This window comes from Leucopleurus acutus (genome assembly GCF_964270905.1).
Source record: "Leucopleurus acutus genome assembly, chromosome: 5".
In the NCBI taxonomy this organism is placed as follows: Eukaryota; Metazoa; Chordata; class Mammalia; order Artiodactyla; family Delphinidae; genus Leucopleurus; species Leucopleurus acutus.
In genome coordinates, this window is record NC_139147.1 from 95,313,966 (window position 1) to 95,333,431 (window position 19,466).

Sequence of the window (19,466 nt, forward strand, 5' to 3'; positions counted from 1 at the left end):
GCATGAGTGAGAAATATACCTTATTAAATCACTGAAATTCAGGGTTAGTTGTTACTACGGCATAACTGAGATTATCCTGTCTCATGTATTTTTGTATGATGATAAGGTGAAACTTTGATCCGTGTCCTTCCACTTTAGGAAAATGCATAAATTGGTACTAGGATTGTGTGATTATGAAACAAAGGAAACCATATGTCTTCATGGCCAATGATGTTTCAATCTGAAAGTAATTTCCTAATGCATTTCTATAAATAGAGTGAAGAAAGGGAGTTATTTGGTTCATAGGAATAAAGTAAACCATGGGTTTTTATGGAAATGGCACCAAAAATTCAGTAAGGAAGGGAAAAGTCAATTCTGGGACTCTGAAATGATCTGTATTTAATTTGTGTCGTGTCCTTCTACTATTGTTACCCAGACAACATTGTGAGCATTGTGATTTAACGAAAGCACCCCGTGCTGCTTTGATGAGAAGTGTTTAGAGGGGGTACACAGGGCATGTTGTAACAGTCATGCTGCTGCCCATGGATGGAGCATTTTGTGTTTGGATCTCAAACAGGAAGTCATTTTTCTTGTCAAAGGAAAGATAATAAATGATCTTTCCCAAGGCCACACAAGCAGAAACACACACAGGATGCAGAAGGTCAGGTAGAGCTCCAGTGGCAGGGAAACAGAGCCTCACATGAATGGCAAGGAGATAATATCTTGCAAATAATATCAGTGGATAGATCAGAAATGTTCTGCCATAGGTATCAAGAAGTGGCCTCACAGTACAAGTAAGCCTGAGATTTAGGGCCAGAATCCACAGAGCTCATAAAATGTAAGAAGAAAAGAAATCATGCCAAATGCCACGGGCTAAGTATTTTCACCCTACAAAGTGATAAAGCTCTCCTACATAGTATCTTTTGTTGTTGTACACAACATGTCGTGTGTGTGCGTGTGTGTGTATGTGTGTGTGTGTATACGTATGTATTCATAGTCTAAGTACAATCATTCTCAAAAATCATTTTGCCATCGTTAAAAAGTCCCAAGTTTCAGAACTCTTCTGGGCATTGCTGTAGAGAGATATCTGGCCTGGTGGATTCTTTACTTGACTATTACAGTCAAGATTCTGGTGCCCAGAATGGGAAAAACAATAAATAAACAGCATCTATACATCCCACTGTCCCTGCTAAACAATGCATTGCTTTGTGGGTTTTTTGTTTGTTTGCTTGTTCGCTTGTTGAGAAGAGCTATTGGTAAAGCATGAGTGATTTTTTCATTTACTATTGAAATATTTATAGTGACCTTGATGTGACCGATATAGGGGAAAAAAATATCAAATAGCAAAGAAATAGTAGGAGAATTATAGCTGGAAATAAGGATTTATAATGAACTTAGGTTAAAATCAACAAACAATTTTTATGTTTGGAAGAATCATTAATGATTTTTGTTAATGATTCATGTTAATCATTAATTAATGATTAATCTTAATCATTAATATTCAGATTTTGCATTTTGATTTCAAAACCATTTTTAGTGAGAATATAGGAGAACTTTTACTTTTTCAAAATCAGAATATTAGACTACATCTTTGCTGGATTTAAATAATCACAAACCATCTATTAAGCAGCACGACTGAGCACAAAGGAAAAAAAAAACTACAGAACTACTTCTGCTAGAGAACTACTTCTGCTAGAGAACTACAGAACTACATCTGCTAGAGAAGATGATAATAAAGAGGTAAGAAAGCAGGTTAATTTTCTTCCCCTGTATATTTATAAGTAAAATAGGAATAATCCTTATGGTCATGGGGATTGATTTTTAAGGTCGTTACGTTTTAATAATAACAACTAATTTTTTTTTTTTTTTTTTTTTTTTTGCGGTACGCGGACCTCTCACTGCTGTGGCCTCTCCCGTTGCGGAGCACAGGCTCCGGACGCACAGGTTCAGCGGCCATGGCTCACGGGCCCAGCCTCTCCGCGGCATGGCATGTGGGATCTTCCCGGACCGGGGCACAAACCCGTGTACCCTGCATCGGCAGGCGGACTCTCAACCACTGCGCCACCAGGGAAGCCCAACAGCTAATATTTATTGAGTATCTACCACGTGGTAGACAATTTAATCTTCACAAAAACCCAGTCAAATCAGCTGTGGTAGACGCTTACATCATGGTCCCCAATTAGCCACACCTCCCAGTATTCACACCTTTATGTATTCTTTCTGTGATGACTCTGAGCTTGGCCATATGACTTGCTTTGGCTAATGAGACACTGGCAAGCATGATATAAGCAGAGGCTGGATAAGTGCTTAAACATTGGATTTGTCCTCTTGAGATCTAGTTGCAACCTAAAAAGCTCAGGCTAAACTACTAAATGACGAGAGGCCACATGCAATGAGGCTCTGGAGCCTGAGAGGTCATCTTAGATTATTCTAGCCCTAGCCAAGCTCCCTGAATGCAGCTGTATAAGGTATTCAAGCAAAACCAAAAGAAGAACCACCCAGCTGAGCCCCACCCCACAGAATAAAAAAAAATAATAATAATAAATAATTGTTGTTTTAAACCACTATATTTTGGGGTGATTTGTTACAAAGCAATAAGCAATGGAAATATGGGTAATATAATTTACCATCCACAAATATGGAAACCAGAGCTCAGAGAGGTTAAATGTATTGTCAAAGTCTTATAATATGATTGTAATTCCAAATGTACCCCATGAAATCTCAAGTCCTTTTCATTATACTCTCCGCTAAATTCCAAATTGAATATCTAAATCTCTCCTTAGCTAGATAATAGACATCTCAAACATAAAATGTCCCAAACCAACTCTTAAGTTCCCCCATCTCCTCTCTCTGGGTTCCCTACTTCAGTAAATGGCACTGGTACCCATCTAGCTGCTCAGGCCAAAAATGTGGAGTTATCATTGACCTCTTTCGTCCACTCACACCCCTCAACCAATCTCTTAGCAGATCCTTTCTACTCTGACTTCACAGGATCCTCTGAATCTGACCCTACTGCTCATCACCTCCTCAGCTACCCCAGCGCAGGTTACCATCATGCCTTACTTGAACTACCTCCATAGCATTTGGGTTGGAGGGGGTCGGTGGGGGAAATGGCACCAGAGAGAGCCAAAGGCAAAGGGAAAAGGGGCAACAGAGCAACACCTTCTGAGTTAACAGCTCTTGCTGTCAACTGCCCTACCCTGCCCCATCCCTAGCGCTCTTGGTTTTCTTCAAGGAAATGAGGCTGGAATCTGGCAGCCAGAGAGGTCTGCTACCTCTCTCTCCCCTTGCTACAGAGGCTTTAGCTCATTTCTAGAAAAGCATAGCAACACACCCCCTGCAACTGATTTGGGAATAAGTTTCTACCTGTGACTTCAGGGAGATTACAAGGGTAGGGGATTAAGGTCTCCAGCAGGTGTTACCCTTCCTCTGCACACTAAAATGTCGCTTTGGATTTTGAAGACTTATTCCTCAAGGGAGGAGATTTGGACAGGGGAAGGTTAATTGACTAAGCAAGGCCAGGACTTCCCATAGAGAATGTTCTTAAAAAAAAAAAAAAAAAGCACCAGGATGTGTTAGCCCAATAAATAATTCATCAAACTGCCTATTCACAGACTAATAGAAAAATATTGCAGAATGCCTACATGTCAATCAGTGTGCAGTTAGTTAAATAAACACTATGCAGATGTTACTTGTAAATATAGATTTATACATTAATTGTATGCCTTACAGAGGCAAAAATAGAATATCTAGTAACTTTACTTCAAATTCTATTAAAATCTCATGGCCTTGAAAAGGTGACCTGACATCTTGTAGGTCAGATCCAGGGCTGAATAGACACGTCCCCTGCCACTGACTGTACAATAACCAAACGCTCAAGTGACACTTGCTGCCCATACAGAGAAACATTGAGGGCCGTGATCCTCTGGGCCTGCTGGAATTCTCCTGACTTCAGGGTGCACAGCTGCAGCAGCAAATGCAAAGGCAGAATGTGTCTGCAGATGCCCCAAACCCAGCTCTATCAGCAATTCCCATTTTTATCTAAACAATTTCCTAATTGTTCGATATGCTTTTAAAAGAAAAAGGATGATGAAGTACTGCTACTACTACTACTACAAGTCCTACTATGTCCCAGGAGTTAAGTGCTTTATATGCTATTTTCCCCCTATTTAATCCTTACAACAACCCTGCGAAGCAGGTTCTATTTTTACCCTTTTTTTTTTTCAGATAAAACGTCTGGAACATGAAAAAACACAGAATAATCAAAGTTAGCTCACAGATAATGCGACAACAAATTGACACCATATAGCTCCTAATGAGACGCGCTCAGAAGGAAATAAAATCACTTCTATGGTTTTCTTGCTAAAAGTGCGTAGCCTGAATTCAATCAAGGTCAGACAAGCCCAAATTGAGAGACATTCTAAAAAATAGCTGGGCAGTACTCTTCAAATGTGTCGAGGTCATGGAAGACAAAGATGTTGAAAATCGGTTCCATATTAAGGGAGACAAAACAAGACAACTACATGCAGCATGTGGACCTGGACTGGATTCTGGACCAGAAAAAGAACATTAATGGGGACAACGGATGAACTGAAGGACTGTGGATCAGATAATACTATTTTGCTGATGTTAACTTTCTGATTTTTATCATTTCACTGTGGCATGAAAAATGATAACATTTGGGTAAACTAGGTGATGGATATTCAGGAATTCTTTGTGCTATTTTTCTCACTTTTTTTTTTTTGCAAGTCAAAAGTTATTTCAAAATTAAAAGTTGAAAAATGGAAAAAAGAAAAAAGAGTTTAAGAAAATCCCCATAAAGTATGGCATCCCAGCAGGGAATCTCAGGAGACATAGGAGGTGGTACCAAATAAGGAGTGGAAAATGAGAATGTTTCTCTTCCCACACCTCTTGATACCATTGGAGGTTTTGTCTTGGAGTGGTTCATCCAGAAGATAAATTTCTCTAGTGTAAAATTCTTGTGAATGACAGATTTGGAAGAGGTATTCTTAGGGGCCTGGTTTTGCAAAAAAGACAACTGAATCTCGGAAAGGCATGGGGATGATGGGCCTGAAATCACACAACAGGAGAGCCATGATTAGCGCCCAGCAAGTTCTTCTGGGTCATGGGATACTATTTCTGTTCCACCACTCATTTCTGAAAAAGGACACCTCTGTGCCAGATGGAACTCAAGCCCAGAATCCATGGTTTATCGGTCTCATCCATTAGCTCTGTGACTCTTTCTACCCACCCGCTACAGGTTCACTTCTGCAAGCCAGATAGTCATTCATTCATTCATTCATTCATTCATTCAGCATATATCTATTGAGTCCCTCAACTGTCTGGTGCTGCTTGAAGGGCTACAGATAAAGCAACTATCAAAAACAAAGATCTCAAATTCTAGTGGACCGGCCTGGGTACTGATACATTTTCCAGCACTAATGACCTGCATGACCTTGGGCACACTCATTTACAGTTTTCTTTTCTGCAACATAGAGAAGATAGAATTACTGAAAGGTTGTTCCAAGTATTAAATATCACACCTAAGTTCTTAGGAGAATTGTCTGGCATGGAAATAGTCAATAAATGTTAAATATTACTGTTGTTTTTTTCTCTCCAACTTGAAACCTTGTCAGTTATGTTAGTTGGTGGGGATACCCGGGAGTGCTCAGAAATTCTATAGAATATTTCTAAATGCATTGAAAACTCACATTTAGGAAGGTGAGTTTTTCCAACAGAGTGATTTTCCGTTTCCCACTCCATTTCTTTGTTATTTTCAAAGGTAGATAAATAATAAAAAGAAAGGGCAAGAAAGGCCAGCTGAGAAAATTGGTGCTGAGCGAGGAATTCAAAAGGGAGTTGTAATATGCAGAATATCTGATAGGTTTTATCTAGGTTCACATGAGAGAGTTCTTGGAGGCTGGTTGCATCTAGCCTCTTCATGGGCATACTTTTTTTTTTTTTTTTGCTGTACGCGGGCCTCTCACTGTTGTGGGCTCTCCCGTTGCGGAGCACAGGCTCCGGACGCGCAGGCCCAGCGGCCATGGCTCACGGGCCCAGCCTCTCCGCGGCACGTGGGATCTTCCCGGACTGGGGCACGAACCCGTGTCCCCTGCATCGGCAGGCGGACTCTCAACCACTGTGCCACCAGGGAAGCCCCATGGGCATCATTTGAATGCCACTTTAGCCAACCCTTGATTATTTTCACAAATGGAAAGAATAATAGATACCGTACATAAAACAAGACAAGCAGAACCTACCAATGCTGCTTGGAACAAGCTTCTGGGGCTTGCTATATCCTGAGAATGTGACCATGGATCCTCTGCCACATTGCTGTCAACTGCCTCCCCAGGATCAGGTCCATCTAGGTATCCACCTTCTTCCCCTGCCCCACCTTTTCCCATAGCACCCAGCAGAGGACATCAAACAAAAAATGTGTTCAACAAATGTATGTGAAATAAATAAATAAATCCATTTGGGGGAGTCAAGCAATCAGAAAATAAAGTCTAATTGTAGTGAAGGTTCCTTCCATTCATTCAAAATTCTGTCTGTCCACACAGAGATGGTTGGAACGCAAGTGAGAAGAATGTATTTCAGTTTCACAGGCTTCCTATAGAACAATTTTCAATGAGAGGGTTATGGTCTTATATTCTCAGTCACAAACTCTTTAGAGAAATGACACTAAATAAATCTAATCAATAGATCTATTTGGCTATATATCCTATAGACCTATGAGCAGAATTCATTGGTATTACAGTATGTGTATCTTCACTTTCCTTGAGAAGCAGGGATGAATCAGTATCTTTTAGAAGTGCCCCTGGTGACGCTACGGAGCAGCCAGTGTTGAGACTCAATGCCATAGATGCATTACGTGGTCACGTACCCAGCCCAGCAGATCATGGCATTTGTCAAATCCCAATTTCGAATTTTTGGAGGAAAGAATCTGTGTAACTCAGCTTGGGTCAGATAGCTACCTCAATTCCAGTGAAGTTGGCCAGGCAGGCAGGAACACATAGTGCAAACAGGTTTTCTAAGGACCCCATTCTTGTGATAGTCCAGGCAGTTATTTATTTTATTTTATTTTATTTTTTTTGTGGTATGCGGGCCTCTCACTGTTGTGGCCTCTCCCGTTGCGGAGCACAGGCTCCGGACACGCAGGCTCAGCGGCCATGGCTCACGGGCCCAGCCGCTGCACGGCATGTGGGATCTTCCCGGACCGGGACACGAACCCGCGTCCCCTGCATCGGCAGGCGGACTCTCAACCACTGCGCCACCAGGGAAGCCCCCAGGCAGTTCTTAAAGAAAATGGGAGAGTGTTACTGCAGGTTGGGCAGATACCTAAAAATGTGATGAGGCAAATATATAGAGTTGTTTCTACTTGTTTCAGAATAATTTAAAGTAGCTTACAAAGACCAAAGCAATGTAAACACCTTTTTAAAGCATCATTTGAATGAAGAGACCTAGTGGATAAGAAAAGAAGTTGTAGGAGGAATCAGATGACAAAGAGGTAAGGTTGGTGCTCCCAACTATGACATGAGGCCCAGAACACTCAACTACAAGTGAATCCCAAATTTGGCTGTGAGTTTCTTTGCAGCAAACACAAAGAAAGTAAATCGGCGACATGATTCATAAGATAAGACATACCAGTCACTAGTAAAAGGGCAGCTTTCCCTGAACAGAGAACTTAGAAGAATTTCTCTTGTGTGATTTAGTGAGCCCTATTCGTAATGATCTTCCTGTAGGAAATAGGGCAATGAATTGTTATGACATCATTCTCTGTAGGTCTATGACCTAAGGCCAAGGGCAGAGGGCAGGGCAAGTGTAGAGAGCAGAGTGTAGCCTGTGGTCCATGTAGAATGTTTGAGGATGGGTCCCAACTGGTGGAACAGAGAACAACTTTTTTTGAAGCAAGACTTCGTTTCCTTTTTAGAAGTGAAACCTCCTGCTTCAAATTTCCCTCAAGCCTGCCCTGTTCCCCTGTAACCTCAACACCCAGCCCAGCCACAAATTCTCTGTTATCAAAGTTGGGTTGTTTACTTAACAAGAGCCTAGTAGTTAGCTAGACAGAAGCCACATTTGGGTTGGTCCCCTTAGAAGAGCTGTGAGGAAGTTCTTTGAGGTTCTCTATGTCACTGACATTAGTCGGTTTACAGAGGACAGATGAGCATTTGTGAAATGGGGACATGAAACGGAAAGGAAATGAGAAAAGGAAATCAAGTTCAACAGACAGGGCACTGCCATTTTGGGTTCACTTTTCAGAAAACCCACCCTATCATTTATCCTCTACCTATACCTGTTTCTGAGACAGACTTCATTCTGAGTTCCATTTTTTTCTTAACCAAGCAGGAGAATTTCTATCTCCATGAGTTGAGTAGGGTCAGCATATTAAAAAGCAAAACAAAACAAAACAACTGTGGCAAAGAATGTCTGTTGTGTGGGCAATCAACATGAGGATGGAAGAGAGTCAGCCATGGGCCATTTGGAGATCATTTAGATAGTTGTCCATGCCTGCGGGCATCCAGAAACGGACGCCTAATCTGTGCTCTTCTTTTCTCTATAGATGTCTACTGGGTCCACTGAGAAAGCCTGGACCATCCCGGGGCACAGAGAAGGAGGCAGTGGCCTTGGAAGGGGCATGTGCCTTAGAGTCAGACAGGCCTGGGTTCTACTCCTGCTGTCTTTGATAACTCAACCTGTCCCAGCCTGTTTTACAACCTCTGAAATGGAATAATAATTCCTTCCTCTTGAGCTTAACCATAATGTAACAATGCCAAAGTTCAGAAGTCATACAGCACATAAATCAGGATCTGGCAAGTAAATAGGAGGTGCTCTATCAATGAAGGTAGTTCATCCATCCATCCATCTACTTATTTTTATTCCCTTTTCCTGCTCTTTGCTAGATTTGAGTAACAGCTACACAGTCAAGCTAGAAACAAGAAATGGAGTAGCCATGAGAGATTTTGTGGTAAAGAATCAGCCTCCTTCAGAAAGAATCAGTTCCAGAGGAATATTCCAGGCCTCCAGTGAAGTGAATTCAGAGGTGCATAGCTTAGTATTTCCCAATCCTTTAGATGTTAAGAGCAATGGAAAGTGGGAAGGGAGCTGACTTTCTCCAGTAATGGGAGGTTCTCACTGCTTCGTTCACCCTGAATGTTTGTCTTGTGGCCCATGCACTGGGACAGGTATCCACCTGTCCATCTGCCCTTGCCATCCTGTAGCATGGTTCTGGTCAAATACCTACTTCTATAGATACAGTCTTCTCGCTCCCTACCTTTCAGAAAAGAGAGTTCTAATGCTATTTGTCTCTATACTCTTGAAATGGGCCTATCTGACCTTCCTAGGATGCTTTTAATCCTTTATTTATAACATTAATTTCTTTCTGATTATCAAAGTAATATTTTATTATTATAAAAATCTGAAAAGGGGCTTCCCTGGTGGCACAGTGGTTGAGAGTCTGCCTGCCGATGCAGGGGACACGGGTTCGTGCCCCGGTCTGGGAAGATCCCACATGCCGTGGAGCGGCTGGGCCCGTGAGCCATGGCCGCTGAGCCTGCGCATCCGGAGCCTGTGCTCCACAACGGGAGAGGCCACAACGGTGAGAGGCCCGCGTACAGCAAAAAAAAAAAAAAAAAAAAAAAAAATCTGAAAAGTACAAACAAACCAAAAACAAACAAACAAAAAACTCAAGGAGGAAAGGAGTAAGTCCTGCTAATTGTCCCACCTAGAGATGTCAGGCCTGCTAGCATCTCCTCAGCCTTTTTGTACCCAGCACACAGGCATTCTCCTTCTCCCCTCAGAAGAATCACATGACGCATATCACGGTATGTGCTTTCTTTACACAGCAATATATTGGAAGCATTTCCACCATGCCATTAAATATTTTGCTTTCTTCTTATTTGAGTCTTTTTTATTTTTCTCAGAACCATAGTGAGAGCACCAAATCAGGAGGTCAGGAAACCAGGGTCCCACTTGGCTGGGTGACTGGGCAAATTATCCAGTCTTCACCTGGATGATCTATACACTCTGTCTCAGCATCAGAGTGTTATGGTTCCAAGCAGAATAGTAATCTTTTCTTAAAAAACAAATGGATTCTGGGGACTTCCCTGATGGTCCAGTGGTTAAGACTCCATGCTTCCACTGCAGGAGGCGCTGGTTTGATCCCCTGTCGGGGAACTAAGATCCTACGTGATGCCCCCTGGCAAAAAAAAAAAAAAAAATTGATTCTGGATTTTAAAAACACAGACCCTCTGTAAAGCCCAGATTTTCATAAGTTCAAATATATATAATCTTTGTGGGGGGAAAGATTGAGGACCATCAGGGGTCTTCCATGTGTGCCAGAAGTTATTCAGAAAGGGAGGAAGAAATGCTTAAAATGCATCAGTGAGGTAAGGACCTCTCCCACTGCTGGCCTTGGTCACTGGCATAAGTCTCACCAGTTGCTGCTTCTGTGGCTTGCTGAATCTGAACTCTGGTCTCTACCCAACCTTGAGATCTTTATAGTTTACTGAGGCAAATTATTGTGGCTATAGAGAGAGCTGATCATGCCTCTCCTGTTACTTTAGCACTGTGACTACCCTCATAGAAGTCCCTACGTGTGTTATTTGTGAAAAATGTTTCAAGAAGCTCCAGAAATTTGTTTCCTTGATTAAAAAGAAAAAAAAAAAATCAAGATAGATCCTGTGGCCAACTGAATGTTCTTTTCACCGAGCAGAGTTTTCACCATTGAACCTACATTTTTTAGTCATTCCATCAAGTCACAAATTCCCACTGTTCTAAAACCTAGTATTTCAAGGATTATTTCCACCAAAAAATACTTTCTAACCTCTTTGATTAGGTTATAGGTGGTTAAATGGAAACAAATCAAGACAAATAATAAAAAAAAGATGAAATAAACAAGTAGTATTGCCAAGAGAAAATGAGGAAATAAAATCATATAAAACACACACACATACACACAGACATATACTCCATATATAATCCCCATGTTTGGTGAAAACAATTTTTTCACATAAATATTTGGTGGAGTTCAGTGCAGAAGGTTTGGAATCTAAGGACCTACAGGGTGTGTCATCCTGAGTAAGCTATTGAACACCTCATTTGTAAAATGGGACAGAAATACTGCCCATGAGGATTAAATGACAAGGTGAAAGTTAAAGCAACTCTAACCTGCAAATGTGAAAAAAGCAAGCTTTCTTGCCGCTCACAATAGGCAGATGCAAAAGATGCCAATTCTCCTTTACTTTCCTTAACAGAGGTTCCCCAGAATGAAGCTGCTGCGTTCTTTGGTTTGCACTGCTGACTGCGCCAGCCTCAGCAGAGTCATGCCCGAGGCTGACTCAGGCACGCTCTAGTAGGCGGAACAGGAGTTCATGAGCCCGACCCTTTGATCTCACTTTTACCAGCTGCCCCTGCTCAGCTAGGTTACATACTTAGTTTCTTAGTGAGTCATTCTCTAAGATTCCAAACTGGGACAATCAGCTTTGTCCTCTACTTCACTCAGTGGTCAAGAGGAAGTCGGGATGACGATTGGGAGAGGAGGGATTTTTTGACCCTGGGAGACACTTCCTCTGAACTGGAGTGGCAGGGAGGGGCAGGGTGGTGCAGTGGAGAGTGTGCAGGAGTCAGGCCTGGGCCGCTTCAGCGGGTACAATCTCTGCCTGCTGTACCTCAGTGTTTTGGGGTTTTTTTTTTTTTGCGGTGTGCGGGCCTCTCACTGCTGTGGCCTCTCCCGTTGCGGAGCACAGGCTCCGGACGCGCAGGCTCAGCGGCCATGGCTCACGGGCCCAGCCGCTCCGCGGCATGTGGGATCCTCCCGGACCGGGGCACGAACCTGTGTCCCCTGCATCGGCAGGCGGACTCTCAACCACTGCGCCACCAAGGAAGCCCTCTCAGTTTTGTTATCTGGAAAATGACAATATTTTTGGCTCTAAATGATTTGGGGTTTTGTTTTCAGCTTTATTGAGGCATAATTGACAAATATAAATGAGTTCGTTATAATACTTATCCCTGATATTATACAATGTTTTAAATTTATATACATAATAGTGCTCGGTTTATTCTCAAAAGAATCCTGAGTAATAGATAGTGTGATAGTTATCAGTCTCCTACATTAAAGGTGAAGAAATATGGGCTGTGATGGTTAATTTTGCACATGAACCTCACTGGGTAAGGGATGCCCAGAGAGCTGGTACAACATTATTTCTGGTTATATCCATGAGCCTGTCTTCAGAAGAGATGAGCATTTGAATCAAAAGACTGAGTAAAGAGTGTCCTCACCAATGCAGGGAGGCATCATCCAATCGGCTGAGGTCCTGAATAGAACAAGGTAGAGGAAGGGTGAATTCCTTCCCTTTACTCGAGATGCCTCAGCATCTGCTCTTACCCCTGGACTCAGTATTCCTGGTTTTCAGGTGCTGAGACTCAGATCGAGACATCTGAGTCTCTATATCAGACTCAGATGGGCCCCCTGATTCTCAGGACTTCAGACTTAGACTGAATTACACCACCGGCTTCCCTGGTTCTCCAAGTGATAGCAGATCTCAGGACTTCCTGGCTTCCACGATTTTCTGAGCCAATTCCTGTAACAGCTCTCCTCTTCTATAAATATATTTGTATATATTCCATCGGTTCTGTTTCTCTGAAGACCTCTAATATATGGGCTAGGAGAGACTGAGCACTAAAGTGCTCTAGTGGTTAAAACTCTTCAGTAGTTCCATGTTGGCTTCATAATGTAATCCAAACTCCTCAGCACGGTCACTATTCTTAACCCCTGATCATTTCTTCAGCTCCAACTCTACCCAAAACACCTGCAGTTTCTCCAAGGCAGTGGTTCTCACAGTGCAGTTCCTGAACCAGCAGCATCACTCCGGCACTTGTTAGAAATGAAACTCTTGGGGCCCACCCAGATGCACTGAATTAGACATTGTAAGGGTGGAGCCTGGCAATGTATGCTTTAACAAGCCCTCCAGGCGATGGTGAAGCGTGCTCACTGTTAGAGAATCCCTCTAAGGCATCCCACCCTCTCTCTCTTACCTCTAGGCTTTACCTCTTGCTGTCCCACCTGCCTGGAACACCCTCCAATCCTGTCTCAAGCTCCAACTCTGGCCTTCTCCTCACACTGTTTTCTGAGATCAAGGAGTATACTTTATTTACTCCTGTATCCCCAGGGCCTAGCATAGTGTCTGGAACACAGTCAGTATCTAACAAATGTTCCCTGAATGGAGAAATAAATGATTAAATGAATGAGTCATTGTGTGATACAACTACAACTTGCATCTGTGTCAGCGGCCTCCAAGCCAGACAGGATTATGTACCAAAAGTGTCAGCATGATGCCTGGGTCATAGTAAGTGACCTACAAATGTCTATTCTTCTCAATTTTGCTTCCTTTTTCTCTTTTAAAACATTTTGCAAAAACTCAAAACACTGAATAAAGACAATGCTCTATTTTGATTGATTAACTGAAGAAAGGTGAAGAATGGTTTCCAGCCATCTACCTAAATGTCATGGTTTCCAAGAACATCACCACACTCAAAACTATGCTCTGCCATCATCAAAAAGAATTTATCGTTGACTACTTAGAAAAGATCAATTTTCCTTTCTTCTCAATTATTTTTCATTTCAAATCTAAAATATTTTGGACATTTGAAAGATTAGCACTTGCACCATGATAATCCATATATCCAGGGGTCCCCAACCCCCGGGTCTTGGACCAGTACTGGTCTGCGGTCTGTTAGGAACCAGGCCGCAAAGCAGGAGGTGAGTGGCGGTGAGTGAGCGAAGATTCATCTGCCCTCCCCATCGCTCCCCATCGCTCACATTACCGCCTGAACCATCCCCGGCCCCTTTCACCCCCGCCCCGTGTCTCCCCCCAACCCCCACCCCCACCCCACCCCCATCTGTGGAAAAATTGTCTTCCACGAAACCGGTCCCTGGTGCCAAAAAGGCTGGGGACTGCTGCATATATCTACTACCTGGAAAAGGGTTTCTCAGACTCGAGACTAGGACATTTGCGTACAGATAATTTTTTGTTGTCAGAGGCTGTCCTGTGCGTTGTAGGTTGTTTAGCAGGATTCCCGGCTTCCACCCACTAGATGCCAGTAAGCACCATTACCCCTAACTTGTGACAGCCAGAAATGTCTCCAAACATTGCCAAGTTATTTCTTAGGAAGTAAAAGCATTCCCCCTCCCCCATTAAGGATCACTTAGATCAAACAGCATTTTGCTATATTTGCTTTATTACACAATTTTTTTGAAAACCTTTTGAAAATAAGTTGCATATATGCTGGCAGTTCACCTCCATATACTTTAGCAAGCATCTCCTAAAATTAAGAATCTTGACCTACATAATTATACCATTATACTTATAAGAATGTTTAGAAAGCTCCAATACTATCTAATACCCAGTCCACAGACTACTTGTACAAAGCAATATTGGTATTTGAGTCTGGGAAAGGAAAATATAATTTACTGATTAATTCTGGTCCTATATCTGAGAAATGAATGATTATACAGTTGTCTTTGCTATTAGGTTGGGGCAAGGAATTTGATTTCAAATGGCTTCTCTTAGCTTCAGTGTTCTGGTCAAGTTTTCATGATCAAACTATAGCACAGTTGCTTTAAGACACTTGGTGATTTAAAAAAAAATAACAAAAATGAAAATAAAAGTCTTTTAAGAAAATGAACCACGGACTACAGGAATTGGCTGGCTGTACACTTTGGTACATTCGATCCCTAGATATTTGCATTTTCTCCTTCCATCATTTCCTCCCTGACCTCACTTTTTTTTCTATACAGCTTTGACAACTGGTACATCATCCTATGGTTAATTCTTATTTGACTCCTCATTTCCTTTGCCCTCCCCCCAATCCTTTACTCTCAATTCTTGGCAAATCTATAGCCTTCAAAGAATTAAACTGTTACCTTCCCCTCACTTGCACCAAGGATCCTGTGATTTGCTGCAGAAAAATCATCCAGATTGATGCCACTATAAATCCTGGTCCCCATATTCAGCTGGGCTTCCACAGCCTAGAAATCCTGTGATGTCTCCCCTAATCTCTGCAGTGACCATTTCACAGACCTCAGCCCTCTGCACGCTCTCATTATAGATGACATCACCTCTTACTCACTGAGTCCAGAGAAGTTATCTGAAAAGAAAGCCTTCAACTTCCAGGCATGCAACCCACAAATTCAGGTGCATTCTATTCTAGTCTTTACTCCTAGTTTCCTGCCTTTAGAAAGTTCTTTCTACTTCTGCCTAAGACCCATGCCTTTTGCTCTGTTATGGAGTCTCTTTGTCCCTTTCCAGGGACTTGGTCTTCTCCTTTTTCCTCCTCTCTCCTGTTTCTTTAATCACTCCTTTGCTTCTCCTTTATCTGAATATGCCCATGTCTCTCTCAGCTGACAAAGAACTCTTTCTTGATCCCATGACAGCCCTCAACTACAGCCTGATTACTTTCATCCTCTTAACAGCCAAATTCTTTGAAGATATTTCTGGAAAAAAACATTCATAGAGTTCATCAGGTTCTCACTCCTTCACTTCCAAGGAAAGCGAAAACCTCTTCTCTACCTCTTTTCCTTGGGCGATCTTACCTACTCTTATGGCTTCAGTTGCCCTCCAGTGCTGCTGACTTCTGATCCTTCTTCTGAGTTTTCCATTTCCTGCATTTCCAATTGCACAAGCACCTCAAACTCATCAGGTCCCAGGGTCAACTTGTTACTTTCCCTCACTCTCAAACAAGCTCTTTCTTGCTTCCTATCTCAATGACTGACACAAGCCCCTCTCGATTGTCCAAGGCTAAAACCAGGAGACAACCTAAACAGGTCTCAGTCATACTCTCAGTATCCCATTGATACCAAGTGCTACAAGAATTCTACTTTCTAGAAGTGTCTCAGGCTCACACACTCGATGCCCACTGTGACCATCCCCATCCACATGCCTGTGTGACTCCAACAGCCTTGTAATCAACCTCTGTCTCCATTCTTGCTTCGCTCTAGTCCATTTGACAGGATGCAATCACCATAATCCTCCTACTCTGCAGATCTAATGACATCACTGGCTTACAACCCATTAATGGTTTTCTGGTATCCTTAGGATAAAGTGCAAACCGTAATTTGGTCACCTGTCCCTTTGTTAGCTGTCTACCTCTCCAGACTCACCTCAAGCCCCTTGCTCTCAACACCACCCACTCATAGACTTAGTGCTCCAAACATAATGACTTTATTTATTTATTTATTTTTAACATCTTTATTGGAGTATAATTGCTTTATAATGGTGTGTTAGTTTCTGCTGTATAACAAAGTGAATCAGCTATACATATACATATATCCCCATATCCCCTCCCTCTTGCGTCTCCCTCCCACCCTCCCTATCCCACCCCTCTAGGTGGTCACAAAGCACCGAGCTGAACTCCCTGTGCTATGTGGCTGCTTCCCACTAGCTCTCTATTTTACATTTGCTAGTGTATATATGTCCGTGATACTATCTCACTTTGTCCCAGCTTACCCTTCCCCTTCCCCGTGTCCTCAAGTCCATTCTCTACGTCTGCATCTTTATTCCTGTCCTGCCCCTAGGTTCTTCAGAACCATTTTTGTTTTTTTTAGATTCCATATATATGTGTCAGCATACTGTATTTGTTTTTCTCTTTCTGACTTACTTCACTCTGTATGACAGTCTCTAGGTCCATCCACCTCACTACAGATAACTCAACTTCGTTTCTTTTTATGGCTGAGTAATATTCCATTGTATATATGTGCCACATCTTCTTTATCCATTCATCTGTCGACGGACACTTAGGTTGCTTCCATGTCCTGGCTATTGTAAATAGAGCTGCAATGAACATTGTGGTACATGTATCTTTTTTTTTTTTTTTTTTTTTAAGGTTTCAACAATGCATGATTTTTATTCTCTTGCTCTGAGAGCTTGTATCAAAAAAATATATATTAAACCAAGGAAAATAACTGAAGATTTATGGGCCTCTTGTGCTTTAAAAAGGAAAAAAAAAGGTAGCCACTAATTCGCTCAGATAGAGCAGGCTTAGTGGTCCTGTATTTTGAAGATTTTAAGAATGTTTCTTAAGGTAGGAGGAAACGGAAAACATTCACTATCCCTTTCCAGAATTTAAACAGAGGGCAGGAGACATTCTTTACACCCAAATAAAACTATGGCAGCAGTTCACATGTGACCAAAGTGAATGTAGAATGGAGATGTTCTAAACACAGCTAGGACTCTCAGCAAAGCTAATACACTAAAATCATATGATTACATTTTGAAAGAAAATGCACAAAAACCAAATAGGAATTTTGAGATTTTTCATTTGAAGTAAATCTTAATGCTATTAAATTCACAAATATGCTAATTTAAATACCCAATTCTATTATCTAAAACACACATTGCAAACATACAAATATCTATTCTCTCCACATGTCAGAGCCCATTCATTTCATGGTTTGGAAATGGGGAGAATAGATCCCCTTAAACTGCAAGTCAGCAGGTGTTTCTTTACAGTTAACTTTAGCAAAATTCATACAAAATAGTAATTAACAATGATCTTCTTTACTTGTTAACTCACAAGGAAACACCTTCAAAACTGCATTTTGTTAAAGTTTCTGTACTAAAATGTAGAAAAACTGAACTATACAAATATTGAAAAGTTAAAAATTCCTTAATTTTTTATTCCTGGTACCACTACCACAATTTACAGGGCAATATACCTGATGTAATGAAAAGAAAAAGAAAAAGACAAAGCTACAACAGATAAAAGACCTCAGGAATGTACATCTAATTGACACTACATTGCATTAATCAATAGCTGCACTTTTTGCAAACTGTGGCTATGACAGTCCTGAACAAGAAGGGTTTCCTGTTTAAGCTGCAGTAACTTTTCTGACTATGGATCATCGTTCCTTCTGTGGCAGATTTTTACAGTTCCTCTAATGCATTTGGGACGACTGTCTCAAAGTAACCTGCAGCTTTCCTGACAACTCCTCGCTCTCTCTCCTGCTAAGAACTGTAGCCCTTTTCTTCTGAGTTTTTAGAACCTTCTGCTACCATATCCACCACTTCCACCACCAGATCCATAACCACCACCATAGGGACTTCCCGAGCTTCTTCCACCAAAACTGCCCCCCTTCATGGGTCCATAATTTGATTGCTGTTGTCCACTATAATTTCCAAAATCATTATAGCTCCCACCACCACCATAGTTACCTCCAAAATTTCCTCCTTCATTGTAAACATCATATCCTCCACCACCACCACCATATCCACCACCTTGGTTTCCATATCCTGGTCCACCACCACCATAGCCTCCTCTACTACTGTAACCAGGACCACCGCCATAGTTACCACCGTCGCCTCCAAATCCATTATATCCACCATCACCTCCTCCATAACTACCTCTGCTGCCACCACCTCCACCACCATACCCTCCTCTTCCACCAAAGTTTCCACCACGGCCAAAGTTACCTCCACCACCTCCAAAGTTTCCTCCACGACCCATGAAGTTGCCAGATCCACCTCCACGACCTCTTTGTGATCCAGCAGACTGCATTTCTTGTTTAGAAAGGGCCTTTTTCACTTCACAATTATGCCCATTAATAGTGTGGTATTTCTGAACAACAATTTTATCAACTGTATCATGATCATCAAAAGTTACAAAAGCAAATCCTCTCTTTTTTCCACTCTGCCTGTCTTCCATAACTTCTATGGTTTCAATCTTGCCATACTTTTCAAAGTAGTCTCTCAAATTATATTCTTCTGTATCTTCTTTAATACCACCAACAAAAATTTTCTTCACTGTTAGATGGGCACCAGGCTTTACAGAATCCTCTCTAGAAACAGCTCTCTTTGGTTCCACTACACGCCCATCAACCTTGTGTGGTCGAGCACACATTGCTGCATCCACCTCTTCAACACAAGAGTAAGTAACAAAACCAAAGCCCCTGGAACGTTTTGTTTGGGGGTCTCTCATCACCACACAATCTGTAAGTGTGCCCCATTTCTCAAAATGTTCTCTTAAGCTATCATCTGTAGTTTCAAAGCTCAGACCACCAATAAACAGTTTTCTCAACTGTTCTGGTTCCTTTGGATCATGACCCTCCTCCCCCCGGCGGCGACGGCGACGGCCGGAGTCGGGCTGGGGGCGGCCGGGCGGCGGTTTTACCTCCATTTTGAGACCGGACTCGCCTCTTCCAACTCGAGTTCAATATGGGACCGAGAGGAAGAGCATGTATCTTTTTGAATTATGGTTTTCTCAGGGTATATGCCCAGTAGTAGGATTGCTGGGTCATATGGTAGCTCTATTTTTAGTTTTTTAAGGAACTTCCATACTGTTCTCCATAGTGGCTGTATCAATTTACATTCCTACAAACAGTGCAAGAGGGTTCCCTTTTCTCCACACCCTCTCCAGCATTTGTTGTTTGTAGAGTTTCTGATAATGCCCATTCTAACTGGTGTGAGGAGATACCTCATTGTAGTTTTGATTTGCAT

At 42.0% G+C, this 19,466-nt stretch overlaps 1 protein-coding gene across 2 annotated transcripts; it reads right to left on the reverse strand.

The window, feature by feature from the left end:
* Positions 1 to 16,850: 16,850 nt before the first annotated feature.
* On the reverse strand, positions 16,851 to 19,183 carry LOC309962394 (heterogeneous nuclear ribonucleoprotein A3). Of its 2 annotated transcripts, XM_082840225.1 has the most exons (2): positions 19,141 to 19,173; positions 16,851 to 19,074 (listed from the first exon to the last, which is right to left on the reverse strand). In XM_082840225.1, the coding sequence occupies exons 1-2, from the start codon at positions 19,144 to 19,146 to the stop codon at positions 18,010 to 18,012; spliced, it is 1,071 nt and encodes a 356-aa protein (XP_082696351.1). In that variant the 5' UTR covers positions 19,147 to 19,173; the 3' UTR covers positions 16,851 to 18,009. The 2 variants fall into 2 exon arrangements, with proteins under 2 accessions (XP_082696351.1, XP_082696350.1); XM_082840224.1 differs by having other exon boundaries at positions 16,851 to 19,183.
* Between the last annotated feature and the right edge of the window lie 283 nt (positions 19,184 to 19,466).